At 38.8% G+C, this 20215-nt stretch overlaps 1 protein-coding gene and 1 long non-coding RNA gene across 9 annotated transcripts in view; one reads left to right on the top strand and one right to left on the bottom strand.

Moving 5' to 3' along the window:
• Positions 1–4502, top strand: part of LOC107200132 — a 13380-nt gene extending 8878 nt beyond the window's left edge. For 2 of the 4 annotated variants that reach the window (XR_004496183.1, XR_002001362.2), the window contains exon 6: positions 106–2103. This is a non-coding gene — a long non-coding RNA (uncharacterized LOC107200132). Of the gene's footprint in view, positions 1–105; positions 2104–2236; positions 2456–3631 lie in introns of those variants that run through there. The other 2 variants (XR_004496182.1, XR_004496184.1) reach the window with 2 other exon arrangements.
• NDUFAF6 (NADH:ubiquinone oxidoreductase complex assembly factor 6) lies at positions 2545–20215 on the bottom strand. 5 transcript variants are annotated; one of them, XM_015618194.2, is made up of 10 exons: positions 18804–20016; positions 18311–18404; positions 16553–16656; positions 15523–15645; positions 13426–13482; positions 11720–11822; positions 9098–9231; positions 7204–7305; positions 3199–3255; positions 2545–2699 (listed from the first exon to the last, which is right to left on the bottom strand). In XM_015618194.2, the coding sequence occupies exons 3-10, from the start codon at positions 16571–16573 to the stop codon at positions 2571–2573; spliced, it is 726 nt and encodes a 241-aa protein (XP_015473680.1). In that variant the 5' UTR covers positions 16574–16656; positions 18311–18404; positions 18804–20016; the 3' UTR covers positions 2545–2570. The 5 variants fall into 5 exon arrangements, with proteins under 5 accessions (XP_015473680.1, XP_018861215.1, XP_015473679.1 ...); XM_019005670.1 differs by lacking the exons at positions 18311–18404; positions 18804–20016 and adding an exon at positions 20065–20215 and having other exon boundaries at positions 16557–16656; XM_015618193.1 differs by lacking the exons at positions 18311–18404; positions 18804–20016 and adding an exon at positions 20065–20162.

Below are 20215 nucleotides of genomic sequence, written 5' to 3'. Positions count from 1 at the left end.
ACTGACGACCCCCTAGTAATGTTGGTTCTTAATGTCTTAACAGTTTTTATGATGGATTGGGGTGGAGTTGTTTTAGTTTGCTGTTTGCATATTTTTATTTAATAGGAACCAGAAAAGGACTGATTTTCAGCAATGATGACTTTAAACCTGAAGTTCATCCTGGACAAAATAGACAAAATACTTGCTTTTCTCAAATTCTTTCAAAATTCAGTGTTAGAATTGTGCATACAAATACTTGCAGTGTTGTAAGGTTACCCAGTTCCCTATAGGAAAGAAGCTGCCATCCTAGGCTACAGCTGGGGAAAGGGTCAAGAACGAGCCTAGCTACAGCTTTGCATGGACTGGAGAAGGTTCAAGGACCCACCCTTCAGAGAACACTGCTACAAGGAAAATTTGGGAAATTGCTAGGTTGAAGAGCTAGAAGATGGTCAAGGCAGAGGAGGCTGCTGTCTACCTGCCATGAAGAGAAAGGAAGTATTACAGAAGCACAGAATCATTTAGGTCGGAAAAGACCTGAGACCAAGTCAAACCTTTAACCGATCTCCACCTTACAAACTAAACCATAGCACTAAGTGCCACATCCAGTCATTTCTTGAACACCTCCAGGTATGGTGATGCTACCACTTCCCTGGGCAGCCTGTTCCAATGTTTAACAACCCCTTCCCAAAGAAATTCCTCATGATGTCCAGCCTAAACCTCCCCTGGCATAGCTTGAGGCTGTGTCCTCTTATCTTCTTGTCACTAGTTGCCTGGGAGAAGACCTTATAGGAGAGTGATTCCTTTTGAGAGGACAGGTCTGCCTCAACTGTCCTGACTCAGCACATTTGGAATAAAACATGACCAAGTGCAGAAAGAGGCTTTTGTAATGCTTGCTCCAGATGACAAAATAAACAGAGCAAATGTGCAGCTGGCCTGGTAGCAGCAACAGAGCCTAAGCCTTTGCTCTTCATTTGGCATAAAGAGCTGCAGTGCCTGCATAGGAATTAAACATTTTCTTTTCACTAGACTTCTTTGCCACGTTCAGAAACACCAGTGATACGATACTGCAGCTGATCTGGAAAGTAGACAGAGCCTGTAAAAATTTCACATTAAGAAAACAGTCAGTATGCTCCCAATCCAGTACATACTGATTCTCCTTGGTTTGTATCACCTTGATTATTCCACCTTTAGTAATACAGAAAGCAGGATCCTGAGCTGAACAAATCTGAAGAGAAATGTCTTAGTAATAAAAACTGCAGATTAACCAAGATCTGTATCACAAACCAACTTCGAAAATGTAAAGCAAAATCACCAAATGAAGAACTTAATGTTGGGTTCCTAAGATTTCTACCATGCTGACAGTTTGTGATAAAAAAAGCCACAAATCTTGTTCGCAGAAATTCATTATGTAGCATTTTACACAAAAATACAGGATATTGTTATACAGCCAAGCATCTGGGGTGATTAGCCCTGATTTAAGCAAAAAAAGAAATCTCTAGGAAAAGCAGCTATTAACAAGAAGAAGAATGAGGGCAGAACAAACTACTGGATTTGTACAATTGAATCAAGCTGAATGTTAGGAAGCATTATTTTACCATATAACAAATCAAAGAGAAATACTAACCTTGATCCTAAGAGATGCTGAGTACAAAGCTACTAGTAATTTCCCACAAAAAAACCACAGACCAGTATCTTTAGAGAGAGAGGGAGAAGACTAAAATTACCTGAAATGTTCAGGAATATGTTTTCACAGGACCAAAGGAAAGGAATTCAGGGAAGCCACGTAGGAGTGTGTCCTGAGAGACATGCTGAATACTGAACAAAAGGGCAGTCGAACACACAGTGCAATAACAGCTGTGGACAACTACAGAGATGAGGCCAGGAAGAAGATACAGCCAAACCAAGAGCAGAGTGAAAACACCAGAGATGAAAAATGTATTTTGTTTTATCCATGTTAATCCATACATAGTAAAGTACAGGCTCTCTTACTTGATTGCAGAGCTATCCTCCCACTGCCTATAGTCACTTCAATGCTCAATTTCAACACACAGTTAAATAATTTCTGCTAAAGCTTTTCCTGACAGTTTTCTTGCATTCAAATACACATGCTCATTCTTCCAACTTTGAAGCATCATCACTACTTGCAGGAAGCCTGCTCCTTGCACTATATAGAACTACTTAGCTGATTTATAGGACATTTACTGTAACTGCTTTTGGGCACAAACAAAGAAGTCTTCTTTCTTTTTCCTTTTCTCAGCAAAGAATCAGAACTGTCAGAAGTATCCATTAGTACAGTGTTTGTCCAAGAATTCTGCTCATACTGCTGTTATTACAGGAAAGACAAGAAAAGCAATCTCAGACAAAGACATATGACTTGGCAGACAAGTGAAAAAGAGATATCGGCCTAATATCCCAAGAAGAAACTTAGCTACTGCCAGCAAGCTGACAGCTACATTTCATGTGCATCTGCTGTTTCCCTGGAACTGCATTTTGCAGAAGTGTGAAGTCAGACACTTCACAATTCTAGCAAGTTAAGACATTGAAGAAAAAACTCAGCACTCTGAATCCATATTAAAATAACCAAACAAACTTTAATATGTTTTTTTCCAAGATCTAATATACAAATACAATGGTAATAATGTACTCTTCTTTTGCAAGCTTGGATGAAATACATTGAAGTCCACTTTTCGCATGTTATATAAGTAATCATCTAAAGCAACCTAGAAAAGAAGAAAAAAGCTTAATATGTATGGTGCACACCTGTAATTAGGCATTAAGTTTAAAAAGTAATATAAGAAACCAAAGGCAAAACTGCAAAAAAGGCTTGACAGTTTGCCTGTGCTATTAAATGGTAATCATCACATTCCAAGCATATAAAAAAGTCAAGTTTTGAGAAGAGATGCATTATCTTTTAGTAGACCAAACACCAAATTATGAAAATAGACAGGATTTGGGGCTCTTGCATCAGAACAGCAGTCTATGAATAAAGAGACATCTTGTGTAGAATGATGTAGTTAAAATAGAAGAGTTAGAAGTCTTGATCAAACTGTTAAGGTTCTACAGTCAGGCACACATTATGATTTCTATTAGTTTAGGTATTACATCCTCCCAAAATAGACATGTGAAGTAGTAGTTAACCATGCTTAATCTGATACTCTTCACAAATGTATCAGCACAGTAATAAGTCCATCATTTAAAGAGTGCATATATCACACCCACCGTACAGAAAAAAGCAGGATACGCCTTCACGGGAACTTTCTTACTTAAAGATCTAGCCTAAAAGTAAATGGGGTGGGAGGGAAAAACAAAACACAAAAAAAAGTACTTATCAGAAGAATTTAACATTTCCAATTAAACATCAAGTACTATATATAATGCTTAGAGGCAACAAACTGTATTACCAGTGTTATCCCTTTTAGACATCTTGAAACTGTAAGGAATGTTTCATTCCACAAAAGCTGTGTACAAAAGCAGTTACACAAAAGTATGTAATACTAGGAGAGGCTTACTAAAATACTTCCATGATTTGACAGACCTCAAGATTATATACTATTAACCAAGGTAAATTAGCATGCCTTGTTCCAACAAAGTCCCAAGCTGTATCTGGTTTAGTAAATACGGTTTAATTTTTTTTATTTTTTTTTTCCAATAGACAGAAATAATGGAAGACCAGAAATGCATTTTTCTGTGTGCATCTTTTGGTTCAATGTTGCCATCAGTCCCAGGAGTCCAGCTGTAAATGCTCTGGTTACATTTCTGAGACATCAAAATGATCTCAGTTCCACAGTATCTACATCTAAAAATCTAAAGCATGGCTGCATCAAATCTGCAATTTAAACTCATATTCAAGTCAGTACATCTAAAAGAGCTGAACAAGTCTTCCTGTAATGCCTTTAAAAACAAAATCCCTCCTCGTTTTGTCTTTTTTACAGGCTGAAACAAACTAACTCACTATAAATACTAGTAGCAATGTGTGAGTTTGTTAAGTTTAGTTTTTCATGGACCTTTCCAGACAACCGAGAAAATGAGCCTGAAACTTTAGGAGGAAAAAATTATATATCTTTTCAGAAGACAAATTATTTTAAACTTTTGAGATATAATAACAACTGTGTCTGTTTGTGTGTATCTATTTTTAAAATAGAAAATTATTCTTCCCTGATCTAATCCTCTGCCCTTCCATTATTAATTGCAAGACAAAAAACTGAAGTAGTCGTGTTTGACCTTCTCAACCCAGAATGTGTCATATATCATTCAGAAAGCATTTTATCTCCCTTGGTAAGCTGAGTCTCATAATGATATAGCACAACTGAGACAAATGCAAAAAGCCAGAAGGGAGACCCTTTTCCACAAAAGGAATCAGGGAAGAGGTGCTGAAGAGAAAGAGGGAGAATGTGTGAACGTATTTGTAAGCTTTCAAGGGAACACTTTGGGGGACTGACAGAACATTTTGTTATATGCTTTTATGCTGATAGAACATACCATTCCTAAAAGAGAAAACTGCAATCTTCATTGTATTTTGCCACCTGCTGGTCAGCAGTTGCAGTGTCAGGAAGACCTGACCATAATCCAGGAACTTTCCTCCCAAGACTAAAGGACACATGACTACAATATGTTTTGCATAACATGGCTGAGACTCCATTCAGCATTTCAGATTTATGTGTATTCTGGCTGTGAAATGGGAGTGGTAATTGTTACCCTCATCCTCTAAAACACATGGTTTGTGTAACAAATGCTGAGATAGCTAAAACCTTTCTGCAGGTTTGAACTTTACCCTACCCAGTAATCCCAACTAAAACAAAGGATAAGTGGCTGTAAAGACCCTCAGGCAAAACAAAATGGTGATTTTATACAGCAGAATAGATGCACTTTAAGGCACCAGCCCATTACATTCACCTAAAGTCCTAAATACCCAGCAAATGCTGCCAACAAAAGCCCATTTTATCCATTAGGCAGAGAGTATCCTTGTCCTTGCATTAACAAAGATCATCTGATTATGAAGGAGACCAATACTCTGTTACTGCTGCCAGTTATGGCCAGTTCAAGTGGTTTGAACACTCTAGGGTTCCTGCACTGTCAACTATTCACTGATGATGGGAGACTAGAAGGAAGTATTCAGAGATTATTTTTTTTTTAAAATTTTAATTAAGATGATATAACCCATCTATTAAAAAACACAAAAAGCAGGGAGAAAATGGGAGGAGTGCCAGGATCAACATTCAGTTGAATAAAATGCTAATGCTGCCCTAATCTGATTTCTTTGTATTCATACTTTTCTCTTTAGTCTCCAATTACATGATCACATTGCATATTTTCCACAGGACCCTCCCAGTGAATAACATGGGCAGGGCTCTAGGAACGAAGCAGGAAGAAAGAAGGCCTGTTCTCTTCAGGAGTTGGTGGCTCATGTTGGGAACCAGGGGGCCAATGCACTATGAATTATCAAATTACCTGAAAGGTTTTGAAGAACCAAATTCTCTTCCTGCTTCTGTCCCGAAGTTTCCACACAATACCAACAACCAAATTTTAAGTATGTGGACCATAAATACACACTACTCATTTTCCATGCCTCCCATCCCTGAAATGAAGCATTTCAGGCCATGCACTTGCCATTTTTCTAAGCCTAAACTGCAACTAAAGACAATGGGTTTTATAGACTGTACACTATGGGTTGAAGGGTGGTGAATTAAAAAAAAAAAAAAGAAGAAAAAAAAGAAAAAGTCAAAATATTTCAGCTTGAACAAAGAAAACTGAGTTTTGATGTTGTACTTGTCTCTGTTCCCTGCTTCTAAATGGAATAAACAGTTTTCCTGCGCATGTGACCACAAAAACTGAAACATCAGGTTAAACAACGTGAACAGGAATGCCTTAAATGCAAATTATAATTAGGGTAGGAAAAATAAAGCCAAAGGGTACACAGAATCATAGAATGGTTTGGGTTGGGAGGGATCATCTGGTTCCAACCCTCCTGCCATGGGCTGGGACACTTCCCACTACACCAGGTTGCTCAAGGCCCCACCCAACATGTCCTTGGACACATCCAGAGATGGGGCATCCACAGCTTCTCTGGGAAACCTGTGTCTCGCCACCCTCCCTCACAGCAAAGAATTTCTAATATATAATCTGAACCTGCTCTCTTTTAGCTTAAAGCCATTTCCCCTTGTCCTTAATGCCCTTGTAAAAAGTCCCTCTCTGGCTTTCTTGTAGGGTCCCTTTAGGCACTGAAGGGCTGTTATAACATGCACACATAATTAACATAAAAAAATAAAAACGTTAATCAGCTCAGTAAGCACTGATTGAACAAACCAGGGATGCCCCATTTCAGAAAAAAAATTAAGGGCTCTCCTATTTCGATTGCATAAGATACTGTGATCACAGGTAATGCTGTAATTGAGGGTTATATTAATGGTGCAAATGCAGAGATAAATCTGGCATTTCTTTACTCTGAAGTGGTATCTTTCCAGACTTTGCAATACTCTCAGTGAACGTGCACTCGTAGATGTAAGAAACTCTTTGCAGCACTTTGTTTTCCAGCTAGAGGCTGACAAAGCATTGCCAATAAAACATTCTTCTGCTTTTGAACTGTGCACTAGCAAGCATCTCAGAATGTAGCTAGAAAAAATAAAAGCATCAAAGGAAAAATAGGACTCTGCAGGTCTTTAGGGCCCATCATCCACTGTTCCAGCCAGACTTTCCTAATTGACTTGGCTGCATGCCAGAAAAGAAATAAACAGAAAGCACCTTTCTCAACATAGCTTTGGGCATGGCTGGTCATGCCAGGGAATGAATCCCCCCTCCCACACAAACTAACCAGCAGTTAAAGGCAACATGCTCTGTTTTCCTGGTAGCCATTCAACTGTGCTGTGAAATACCGTAAGCAGATGTGTTTTCTATGGTGCAGTGCTCATCCCATGCTGGCACATAGCTGCACTTATAAAAGTCTTCTTAAAGTTTCTCTACCAGTAATACTTCTTTTAAGCAGCATTTTTATATATGAAATTGGACCTGGCCATGAGTACCCTCCCTGCTGTGCACAAAGATAATATACAGTAGTTGTAATCTTTGAATCTTTTGTGTGGTGGGATTTTTTAAATATAAATTCTCAAAATAATGGAAGGTAAAATATTTGAAATTAAGTAAGTAGGCAGCTTTAAGTCTTCTAACAACAAACACTTTGTGAAAACTAGCATCAGTTATATTTATTTAGATAAATAAAAGGAATCTCACATGTTCTAGATGAATATGAGCCTGGCTGGCGATGTCATAAATTACATCTCTCACATTTTTCTCCTGCTTGCCTCTTATGAAATCTTCTTGTGAAACTCCATGCTACACACAGGGAGGAAAACCAAAATCAAAAATGAGAAAAAACCCTCTATAAATATCAAGTAACCATTTTTGCTCCTCAAAAACCTGTCCCAGCAATGAGGCTAAGGAGTAAAACTAAAACAGCCTAAATGTTCTGCCTCTGCTCTCTCATTTTTTCATTCCCTTTCTTTTGGCCAGTCACCTGGGGAAAAAAAATCAAGAGAACAAAGAGAACAATTGGTATAGACTCTCTGCACAAGTTTGTTTCCTAAAATTTTGTGGTCAGTAAAATAATAAAATCATATTTTAAAGTTTGGGGGATTTAGATCAGTTTAGATACCTAATTTTTCAAACCATAATCCAAGAATCAAGCAGAAGAAAGCCAGTTAACAGCTACTACAGAAGCCATGCTGGCTTTTGAATCTTGGCATTGGTGTGCACATCCCAGGCTTGCAAAAAAACAAACCAACCAACCCCCAACCCATAAAACATCAAAGCCATCTCCAAAAACCAACCAACCGACCAAAGCCAGAACCACCAGAAAAGAACCCTTCCAAACTCCAAAAAGCTAACTCCAAACTTATTCTTTGACTATAGTGACCAATGTTAAGACAGAATACAGCATATGCAGAACTGCACCAGCTGCCCACTCCTCTCAACACTCAGGCATGTGAGAGCTGTATGAAGGTGGGCAGGAATGCTTCACAGGAGGTACAGACTCAGGAGAACTCCACAGTTCTTGCCAGCAGCCGAAATGCTTACAAGACTCTCTGTACAGAAGGGATACAAGCTGTTTTTACAGTTTCACTGCAGAACACCTTCCGTGGCAAGGAATGACTGAATTTTCAGGCTATGTTTGAAAAGCTTAAAACTTGGAAGGCCTCCCATAATATGCAGTCCCAGAAGGGCTGAAAGCAGAGTGCAATTCTTTTCTGCAGGCTTGTAACCCTAACCGATATTAATATCTACATTTTTTGCACCTTCCTACATTACTAAACTTCCAATCCAAACTTTTAATTGTATTAAAATTATATTCAGAAAATACTAACACAACCACCTTAGGCATCACCATTAACTGCATAAATTTTGGTTAAGCTGAAAAAGAACTGCATTAACATTTAAAAATAAAGACTGGAAATGAAGGACTAACAGCTGAGCAGCCTACAGATTAATTCATGGAACATTAATGAAGAATTCTGAGCTTTAATCCCATTTTACCTAAACTGCAAGATCTGCTAAATTCCAATTCAAATTTGATGTACAGTTTAAATTGGAGGACTATACTATCTCCTACAGAAACGTACTGAATACAGGCCTATAACTGTCAAATATGGAACAGAATAAAACCCACAAACCACCAGCACATTATGAAAAGGTAATAAAGAGCAGCACAAGAAGATTGTTCAAAAGTAAAATTTCTCACAGTGCTTCCTTTAAGGTGATAGGAAAAGGCAAAAAAAAATGAAAAAAAAACCCCAGACCCAACCCCAAAAACCCCAGGCCCCACTCTGCATATGCATTTTTATAATTGGAAAAATTCCTGAAACCTAAAATACCAATACACTTAATAACAACAAACAATAAACAAACAAACCCCAAAGAGAAATCTAGAGTTTCTTGAAGACCAGTCCTCTCACTTCCCAAAAGATATAAAACCGTGACAATGGCATATTATTAGGCCACAGCAGAATGAGTAAAAATAAAGAAAAAACACACCATTTATTTTTGGCATAATAAATTATGATCTCATATCTAGCCTTGAGAAACACAGAAAAACTATACTGTTCAATTCTAGACTATTTGCTTCTCTTACCAACATACAAACGTCCATGGGAAGAAAGACCTTTTGTCTTGTACAGTGATACGGAGTTGCTCTTAAACAGGTAACTATGCCTTGTGCTTTCCCAATGTGACTGGCTGCATGGTCAGCATGGATGTCCCTCACACCTAAAATTGCAGAAACAGCATGTTTAGAAACATGCAATCAAGCCTTTTGAGGAGCAAAATGATGAGTATCACAGTCATCCTTTGCATTGGTCCATTATAGAACTATCCATGTGCATAAACTGCCTTGAGATCTCATCTCAGAGGTGCAAAACAGGAGGACAATTCATTCATTTCCACACCAGGAGCAAGATGCCTCTTGTTGCAGTATCTGCAAAGGGTATACTTGGCAGAGCAGCATCTATTCAGATATAACACACTGGTACACAAACTCATTTTCATTGGCATATCCTCTCCCAGGATAACAGTATTTCAGGAACTGTTTTTCCTGCCAGAAAAAGTAATTCAAGTGTGAGATTCCTGACAAGCATTAATGCTTACAGTTTGGTTTCATGATTAGCTGCAGCTGATTCATCAGTGTAGTGAAGTCAAAGAGAATGATCCTATGCTTCAGCCCCCAAAACTGTATTTCTGCTCCCTCCCTTGTGCTGTCAGGAGAGATGAGGCAAACTGAATCAGATCACCAAAACAATGGAAAACTGATGTTAGTTACTGCACAGACACACAACAGTGAGAACTCGAAGAGGGAGATGACTGGGGCAGAGCAGCATTGCTCTTCACAGTAAGACTATACAAGCTTGCCTTAGACTGATTATAAAGCTGAGCTGGGATAAAATTAAAATTTAAATTAAAATTTATAAAACCTCTAACAGAAGCAGCATCCTACAAAGAAAGAAATGAGGATACAGCAATTACAGATCAATGAGCCTAACTGCCATCTGGAAATAACCCTGGGGGTACCACATTCACTGCAGACCCACTGTCTGGCTCTTCAGTGGGTCTCGGAATCCTCTGTGAAAGAGTGACTATACCCAGACTATGGGGACTGATTTTGGCAATGGCAGCAGAAACCAAAGTGTGGCTTGGAGGAATTATTTACTAACTACTTAGGTAATTAGTCAGAGAGCACAAACATCAGTATTTTTTAATGACAGGAGTTGAGAGGAAATACTAGGACTTTGGACGACATGATTACCAGTCAAAATGAGCTTGACAAAAGAAATAACCTGAAATCATCAAGAATAAAACAGCACTAGTACTGGGAGAGATACACACTAACTGGAGACTAGTCAGGGAAAGTCTAAAAAGCACAAAAAACATGACCTGAATGAAAACATGTCCACCCCATCTAGAAAACACTGCTGATGACCAACACCAAGAAAGTGGATGTATTTGATTAGTTTCTCCATTTGCAGGAAAAAAAAAAAAACCACAGAAGTTAACTATTTAATATGCAGTGAAGGAGACTTCTGCTTAGACATTCTGTTAAATTAGAGTGTTTTAAAGGAGTTAAACACGACAATAGAACACTCAGAATATTCAGAGTCTCCACACAGATTTTCAAAGAGTCTTATCTAATTTGTATGAGGAATGAGTGATTCAAGCATGATTGAATTTAGTCAGGATTTCTCAGAATGGAAGATACTGGCATTTATCATATTCCTACATTTCTTCACTAAGAGATTCAGAAAGACACTTGCCACATTTCACTGATTTCCTACAGAGGAAGCAAACATCAGATGTTAAGAAATAAGTTCCTCAATTCTTCCAAAGAATGTACTCACCATCTTGCTCTTTTTACTTCTCTTTTTTCTATTTTTTTTAAACTCTTTTAACATCAGTATTTGCCTTTCATCAGATTAGTCTGATAAGAAGGAGGAAAATATTGCTACTATTATACTCAATAATAATAATAACATAGTAATAGTAATAATAATAATAATAATAATTGTCACCTATTCTTCACATCCGAGCTCGTATTTGGAATACTTCCATAATGCAACAGACGCCTTAATGAAAATTACCCTTTTCCTCACTACAACTCAACAGTTCTTTCCCAATCTGTGGTTCTTACATTAGACACGACACAGACAGTAGCTCTTGATCACAGGGATCATCTTTGTTGCATTTTTTTCAACCTCCTCATTTACTGATAGTTATCCTACTTCTAGGAAGAGGAGAGGATTCAGACACAAATTTACATCATCACCAAAGGAAGTTTATAGGCTGGTAAGCTGGCTGTTTCAAGATAATCAGTGTCCATCACTGCAATACAGAACAGTATACAGGATACCTACAGCACTTTGTATTCTGACAAGCAGGACAATTGAAATACAGTGAAGAGCTGAATTTACCACATTCTTTAAGAGGAGCAAGAACAGAGAAAACAAAGCAATGAACAACAGTAGGAAACTGCACTTCAATGAGCTCTGCACTGAGGAGCTTCCAAGGAATGCACAGAATTCTAGGACAGCTGCAGTACAATTCCACCTTTATGGTTCAGCACTCAAAAGATATCTGAAATTCTACCTAGGACAACTTTTACTGAAATCAAACTCCAGTGGGAAAGAAAAACTTTTTGAAATACCAGTAAATATTGAACTTGCACTAATGAGTTATCAGCAAAACCTAGAAAGGGGAAAACACCTACCCAGAGTTTCCAAGGTGAGGTACAAGAGAGCACTCTGAGTGTTCTCAGCGTATGTTTCGAGCTCCTGGATGTTACGGTACGCCCTATCATCCAAATTCTTCTCCTGGAATATAAACACGGAGCTTCAGCAGAACACAAACATAAATGCTGTTTGTACAGGCTTATTACTACAGTCATGTCAACCCAATGCACTACCAAAAACAGAAAAAAGGACAAAATTGAGACAGAGAGCGTATAAACTCAGATAGAAGCAGTCATTAAAGCTTATAGCAAGCTGAACAAATAACTATACTCAACTGCAGCCAAGTAAGTCTGCTTATAGGAGCAAATACAACTTTCTGCAATAATATGAAATCAGAATTCTCCATAAAAAAAGAAACAGCCAAAACAAAACATCATATGGTATTCCTACAGTATAGGGTTGTCAATTTTAATATTTAATTTGCATCTGAAAAAGAAATTTAGATAAATAGGAATGTATTTTTTAAAAGCATAAAATAAGTCTACTAAATGCACACAAGTGTTAAAGTCATGTAAAAAACCATAGATTCATAGAATCATAGAGTGGTTTGGGTTGGAAGGGGCTTTAAAGATCATCTAGCTCCAAGTTCCCTGCCACAGACATGGAAACCTTGTACCAGTCCAGGTTGCTCAGAGGTCCACCCAACCTCTGAACAGCTCACAGAGAGCCTATAACCTCTCTGTTCCAGTGCCTCACCACCCCCACAGTAAGCAATTTCTTTCTCAGATCTAATCTAAACCTACCCTTCTTCACCTCAAAGCCATTCTCCCTTGTCCTATCACTACATGCCCTTATCAAAAGTCCCTCTCCAGCTCTTGTAAGCTCCTTCTAGATACTAGAAGGTGCTCTAAGGTCTCCCCAGAGCCTTCTCTTCTCCAGAATCAACAGCCTCAAATCTCTCAGCCTGTCTTCACAAGAGAGGTGTTCCAGCCCCCTGAACAACTTATTGGCACTAATGAATAACACACGCAAAATAATAAAATATACCCCAAACTATAACATCCTCCAGCATTCCTCCTGTCCTAGCAGTTTCTGTGGTTGAAACATACCACTCTTAAGACTAAAAAGCAGTCTTAACATTAAGAAAGTCTGAAGTCTTTCATAGCAATGACCCTCTGCAAGTAACTGACCATCAATTTGCTCAATTTATAGCTTCACCAGACACTTACTTTAACTGCAAAATTAGCTTAGGAGATTCCTGCACTCTGCTTTTCATTCTTGTCCTTGTGTCAGTGTTTGTAGCAACATTACTGTACCAGTGATACTTTTAATCTTGTTTTTTTCCCAGGAAAAAAGGTGGCTATTTTAAACTCCATGTGATCTGAATACTCCAGTTTACACCACTGCTTAGAGAAAACTCCAGTCATGATAACGAGTAGCTTGAAAGTGTGGCAGAAGTGTACAGATAGGTAATTTAATTTTTGAGATTTTATATCCATGTGAACTCACAAACTATACCAATTTAAGACAAAAATAAACAAAGGATTCTATTAGGCATTCTGGCAGAAAACACAAACTATGGAGAATAGCATCAAGGAAGCATTAAAAAAATCTAGCAGTATCATTTTAAAAGAGAACTGCTAGTGTCTGGAAAATCATATAAGCCTTTGTTTTACACACAAACATATAAAAATAAGGAAATATGACTAAAGCCAGAATGATACTCTTAAGATTAAGTACTTACTCTTTCATCTATGATCTTCATGAACCACATTTTAGTCAAGTTATGCCTCTTGACAGCCTGAAAATTATCAAATAAAACCTCCATGTTAACGTATACGAAGTGATGGTAGTAGTGCATTCTGAAGGCTGAAATACATTTACCTATTTAAAACAAGAAATATATTCACTGGATTAAGTCAAAGTGGCATGTCAGTGCAAAATGAGAATCTTCTTCAAATACAAAAAATTCTCAGCTGGCATTTACTGCAAGTTGCTGCACACAGTAAAAGAAATACCAGACATCAAGCCAGCTAACTAAAAGCATTTCTTTAAAAATGTCTTTGAAATTAATTTATTCTTGGAGTCATATGTTCTCACAAAATATTTGCAGATAACTATGTTCACTTTCCAAAAAGAACAGTTTCCTCCAGAGTCCAGCAATAAAAATATTTACTCTGTAAATCCTCAAGAAAATGTCAGCACAACATACTAATACGTACTGTATAGACAGCATGGTAACAAAGCAATACAATTAATATTATGTGTTTGTTTAAAAGCATATCTCACAGCATCTCATACTCAGGCATTCTGCTTTTGGTTCTTGTCTTTTATTTGACTTCCTTCCTGTGCAACTTCATTCTATTGACTTACCTTCAATCTTCTTAATTTCACATTTTGAATTTTTCAGAACATGTTGTCAGAAAGGCTACAATCACACGTTAAAACATCTATAAACAAAATTTACAGAGCAGTTTTCTCACAATTTAGTCCTTATAGCTCACTTTCAACTTCTTTACATCCATCATATTAGTAAATATTTTTTCAAAGTTTGACAAGACCAGATCTTGTTGATTCAATAAATTCTGCTTAAGACACTTGGTATATGAAAAGGCAAATTTTAAGTTATGTGACTACAAATGTCAGTTTTGACTCTCACTTGTTCACCTCAAGTATCATTTTGTAAATTAAATCCTTGAAACACTAACTTAAAGGACCAAACTCAGCTCAACAATGCTAAATTACCCATATTATCCATTTTGAGTTACCTTCATTCAAACACGAATTCTTATTTCTCCAAAGTTTGAAAAATTGGCTTCTTCCACAGAAATGAACAGAGAATTAGACCTCACTTTTCATATGTTCAAAACAGACAGAAAAGTAAGATCACACATCATAGAGTTGCTGTGTAAGTTTATATTAAAGCCACCAAGAACTGAGCTATTGATAATTCTAGAAATAATATTAAAGGCTATTTATCTACTTTACTAGTGCATAAAAATTTGGAACCCAAATGCAGGTATTCTTGGATATAGAAAACTTCAGGAACATGCTTAAATATCACAAATTAAATTTATTCTGGAAAATCACATTGTCCTCATATAAACTCAACAGCAACAAAGGAGTATACATAGAATACGCTGTGCAAAGACATGTTAATTCTATTAACAGCTCTGCAATACTTGTGAGTTCAGGTGTCTTTCCAAATCCTTTTTCTGTGAATTGCAGTGACATTCTTGGACACTTGTGAAGTCATGGGGCATCAAATGGGTCACTCTTGGAGTATTTGCGGAAATATGTAAATAAAATCCCTTACTGACTGCAAAAGTCACCAAGTCACATTGAATTGTTTGTTCACTCCAGTGAACTAACTGCAATGTTCTGCAGTGCTTAGAGCTATCAGAGCTCCTTTAAAATACTTTCTGAATAAATATGTTTCATCATCTTATTTTGCAAGCAGTTCTTTTCGGATTGTATTATATTGGTCTTCCTTTACAGGAATCATACATGAGGTGAAATCTCATCAAAAACCATTCTTCTTCCACTTCAAAACCAATTTGCTGTTTTGTGAGAAAGGAGTATGACTGGCAGTCTTAGCTATTGGAAAGGATTGCAATTGGTATCCCAGAATCTGAATGACTTTTATCTGAATACTGTACTGGTTTTGGCTGGGATAGAGTTAATCTTCTTCACACCACGTTTATGGGGCTGTGTTCTGGATTTGTGCTGGCAACAGTGCTGTTGTTTAGAACGGATGCAGCACAGCACACACACAAAACACTGACATTACTTCCCACAGTAATAATAAAGCAAATTTTAGGACAAGAAAGATGTATTTTACCCTCCACAGCTCTGTAGCAACGGGCTGATGTGGTGGGTTATCGCCGTATATGTCCTCCACAGCATCCCTCCAGAACTGCATCCGCATCAGACCTGTAGTCTTCTGAGTTATGGAGTCTTTAATCTGGAAAGGATACATCTGGAGTGAAAATCAGTGTCTTTAAGATACTTGGTCTATCTATGTTGAAAAGACAGACACAGGACATACTCAAACTCAGCAGGGAAAGACCTCAGTTCAGAATTGACATTGATTCCTTATAAAGTTTAGGAACACTACATAGAGTAAATGCGACATCTTCACCAAAACCTGATTTTAAAACCCACAGAGATTAATTTCTGAGCAACCCTCACCTTAGCTTTCTTCCCTGAAGGAAATAGCAGTTAGAGGAGCGAGGGAGGGCACACCACAGATTGGTCTAAGCACAGCCCATGAAAGCTGGTTGGAGGTTTTGCCTGGTCAACTCATTTCCTGGATCACTCCTTTCTGGAAAGCACTGCCAACTTTCCTGGTTGCACTGGCAGTTTCTGGCCACATAGCAAAGGGGAGAGAGACTAGAGCCACTCCTCTCCCACAGCTCTCTAACAACAATCTTCCCTCCTCCAGCCTTTACATCACCTCGCTCCTGCCAAGACTTGGTCCTGATGACAACATCCCATTTTTTGACTGCCCTTCTACAGTTAGGATTTAGGTGCACTTTACCCATTAACTGCACACAAAGCCAGGATTTGGATGCAATCACATAACAGAATCAAGATCCACTGACTGTTTGTTACAATTCAGTTTGAAAATGCATAAACAAAAAAGTTGTAAAAATTATACACATAAACAAAATAATAGGGCAGGCTGGGTACTTTCCATTGGCCATTCAAAACTGGAGGGTTGTACGGCACTATTTATTCATTGCCCTTGACAGTATAAAAGTTAATCTTGGCAAAACACCACCTACTACAGAAGGAGTACTTACAAGTGTAATTCAGAATATTGAAATTGTTATTTTAAATTTCCAGAGTTCACAAATGTATTTTAATACCTGCCTGAGCCAGTTCCACATTGAAGGCTCTCAAGGCGAAAGCAGAGGTTCGAGATTCCGCAGGCAACAGCAGAGAACACAGAAACCCTTCATAGTCACGCTTCCTACAGAAGAAACAAAAAGCACACTTGTTATTTATAGCTCTAAGACAACTGGATGTGCTATTCCTTAGCACTAAACTCCTGAAAGAGTAGCAGTAAGTTATAGCTCAAAACTGAGCTATAACTATGTTTACTTGCAAACATAGCAGCTTTTAGGCTTGTTTTAAAATAAGACCAACTCCAAGAGAGAGGACAGGCTGTTTGAACTCTCAGTGCACCTCTGAAATCCACATCTCAAGATATCTGTCTAAAGGCATGAAGGCAGGCTGTGGCAAAACTGCAAATAGAATCCAGATTGTCCAACTTGCAGATTTCTGTTCCAAATATGAAACCACAATTCTTTAAAAGACTGTGATTTGGAGCTTGGCAGAAGAGTGCTTGCTTAACCATCAAGTCTTTGTTTACTGGCAAGTAAATTCAAAGCATAAAACCTCCGGGAGTTGGCAGTTTTGCTGCAGGTAAGTCGTTGCCAAGCCGGAGTGATGTGCCTTCATTTGGCCACGTGGGTGTGCCACAAAATTATAGACACAGCGCTCAGAATTATAAACTACAAAATCACTCCAGCTAACAAAAACACCTGACCACTTCTGAAAAGCTAAACTGCTTGTTTTGAACATTATTTTTGTGTACTTTCTGATAAGCCTGAAACCTGATTCTTCCTCAGAACTAGACAAGCTCCCAAGTTTGGCCTGCAGGAGTGGAGAAGCAGGTTGTGAAGGAAAAACACTTGTACTCATTTTCACTAAGTGTTCTTGCACGTAGTCCTATTTCTTTTGAATATGATCTTAAAATAGAAAGCCAAACTAAACCCAAGGGTTATTAAGGTTGCTACTTTTAGCATCAAACAAAAATGAAGTGAAGTTTAACAGAGATGCTTAACCCTACAATACACAGCAGCTGAAAACTAGCAAATGCTTAGCTTCCGTAACTGTTGTCAAACTCTTTTAGAGCTTGATGCAAATCTAGAATTATCAACAAAAAAAAAAATTACATTTTTAAGTTGTAGTAGGCTTTAGAGGACACCATATTACAGAAGAGATGCATTAACCCTCCCTCAGTTAAGACATTTTCTGAAAAGTGTTATCAGCTCAAAACCTAATACTTTTTTCAAGATTAGTTGTAGAAATACCCAGGATTGCCCACTCTAGACAAAGCTGCATGGTTTACAGCCACATTTCCCCAGTTCCAGTCTGTGTTGTTCACACAACACAGAACCACCTCTACTTTCAGAAAGTAAACAAAGAAATACGTTACACAAAGTACACAGCAACACAATAAAAAAAATTGTCTTCCCTGTGGTAATGGTGTTGACATTATGGACTTTTGGTCGGTTGTTTTTTTTCAATTATTCCAAACTTAAAAGTTTAGTAGAGCAAATCCATTAAGCCTCAGTAAAATAAAATTGATATTGCTATAGACCACATTCCACCCTAACCCTATTCAAGTATCAATGTAAGGAATTAAGAAAGGAGGGAATGACCTTAAGCCAGGTATTGAGTGTTTTCATAGTTTTCAAATAAGTATGAGCTTCCATATGAACCCACAGAAGAAAAAATAGTAATGGTCATAACTGGACTTTCCATATAATGAATTTATAATAAAGCTATCAATCCACAAGCTTGTCTTTGAGAGCAGACATTGTAGACACAAAACATACCTATAAGGGAAACATATTTCTAGTCAAATAGCTTGAAGTGAATTTAGATGTTTAACAGAAAAAGGAAGACTCAAGAGAAAGTGCATCTTCCACACTGCAAAAACAAATATACATTATTAAGGCATAACTCAGTTGTACTTCCTAACGTGTTGGAGACTCAAATTCAGAACAGAGTTGCTGACACTTGCATAGTCCCAAGTGTTTTATTTCTGTTTGAATAATAATTCCTTCCACTTATTTTTTATAATTATTATTATTCCCATGCAATATTTGTGCTCCAGGGAACAGCAGTTTCAATTAAATGATGCCAAAAGCCTAACTACCTTTCATTTTACTGTTTTGAATGCTGGTGTGCTTCTCATTAGTCCTCTTATCATTTAACAAAAATACATATTAAAAACAAGTTTTAATTCAATCATCTCATTGGAACCTAACTATTCTGTTCACAGTTGCTTGTTACTGGAAACATTTCGCCTGCAGATGTTAACTTTACCTCTACATTGTCTGTACACACAGCCTCTGGTCTCCTGAGTATCAGGGAAACAAATCCTGGGTAGAAAAACTAAGAAAAGAAAGCTGTATTCTGAAAATCATGAAAAATGCACCGTGGCTGTGCATTCTGGTCAGTCTGTACAGCTTCTTGGTGCTGAACATTTAAGACTGTCCCATTTCTTTCCCTTTGTTCTCCTACCTCGCATTACTGCAGACCACGCACACCTTTCTGTCTTTTACAAGCACCAGTTTGGAGAAGATAATCCTATTCCACTCTTTCTATACACGAATGGAACCCTTCTCCCAGCTTTTGACAATCATCTGGAACAACAGTATCCAAAAGGAAATTACCTAGGTCTTTACTAAGATATTTAACATCTTCCTTTACAAAGAACTGAATTCCTGGGAATTACAAAGCAGCCAAGGGGCCCTACACATTGTTTACAGCCCAGAATCCAAGAAGGAAAAGCGGCCTGACCTGGAAGTGTCTGACTACACTCCTGCTCCTCTTGGAGCATTTTGGGTTAGACAAACAATAAAAGGATATTTTGGACATACAGCCCTCCTCTTGTGTTTAGGACAGAGAAAGTACTGAGCTGCTCCAGCTGTCAGATGTCCTCTGCTTTGGCCTGTTTCTCCAAGGAGCACTCAGAAGCATGGCTATTTCTCAGTAGCCAAGATCTGAAAACAGCCGATGTTTGTAAACATCCACTTCGGTGATTTCGCTCTCCAAAACACCAATACAAGGAAACAGAAACGTTCAATATTTCTGAAGAAGTGCAGCCATGAAGGGGAGGGAGGAGGGGGGGGTATTGCCCGTGGGAGGCTGCCCAGGAAGGTGGTGGAGCGTCCCTCTCTGGACACATTCAACACCCACCTGGACACGTTCCTGTGTAACCTGCCCTAGGTGACCGTGCCTGGGAGGGGGGTGGGACTGGATACCTCCAAACGTCCCTTCCGACACAACCTCATCAGTGATTTTCTGTGCAGGTAAAATCATCCGCGCGGCCTAAATACGCGCCTGGTTTCCACGCTCCCGACACGGCGTGGTCCTGCCTGTTCACCGCCGACGGCCACACGGGCTATTTTCGGGGCCAGGAGAGCCCGAGGGCGGCCCGGGCAATCCCAGTCATCCTTTCCGGGAACTCGTCAGCGTTCCCGTCGGGTGGGAAGCGCTGCCGAGCTTTCCCGGGCCGGACTCACCGCCCCGCTTTACGGAGCGCGCAGCCCCGCACCTGCAGCCCCCCGCGGCGGGCACTCACCGCACCAGCTCGGCGCAGTACTGCACTGCTCCTCCGGCCCCCGGGCCGCTCCAGCCCGCCGCCGCCGCCCTCCCGCCGAGCGCCGGCGGCCGCGGCAGGCAGTGGCCGATCCCGCAGCGCCGCCGCTGCACTGCCCGCGCCATGCTGCCCG

This window comes from Parus major, chromosome 2 (genome assembly GCF_001522545.3).
Source record: "Parus major isolate Abel chromosome 2, Parus_major1.1, whole genome shotgun sequence".
Classification (NCBI taxonomy): domain Eukaryota; kingdom Metazoa; phylum Chordata; class Aves; order Passeriformes; family Paridae; genus Parus; species Parus major.
The sequence above is the reverse complement of the archived record's forward strand: the minus strand, read 5'-3'. Positions and strand labels throughout refer to the sequence as shown.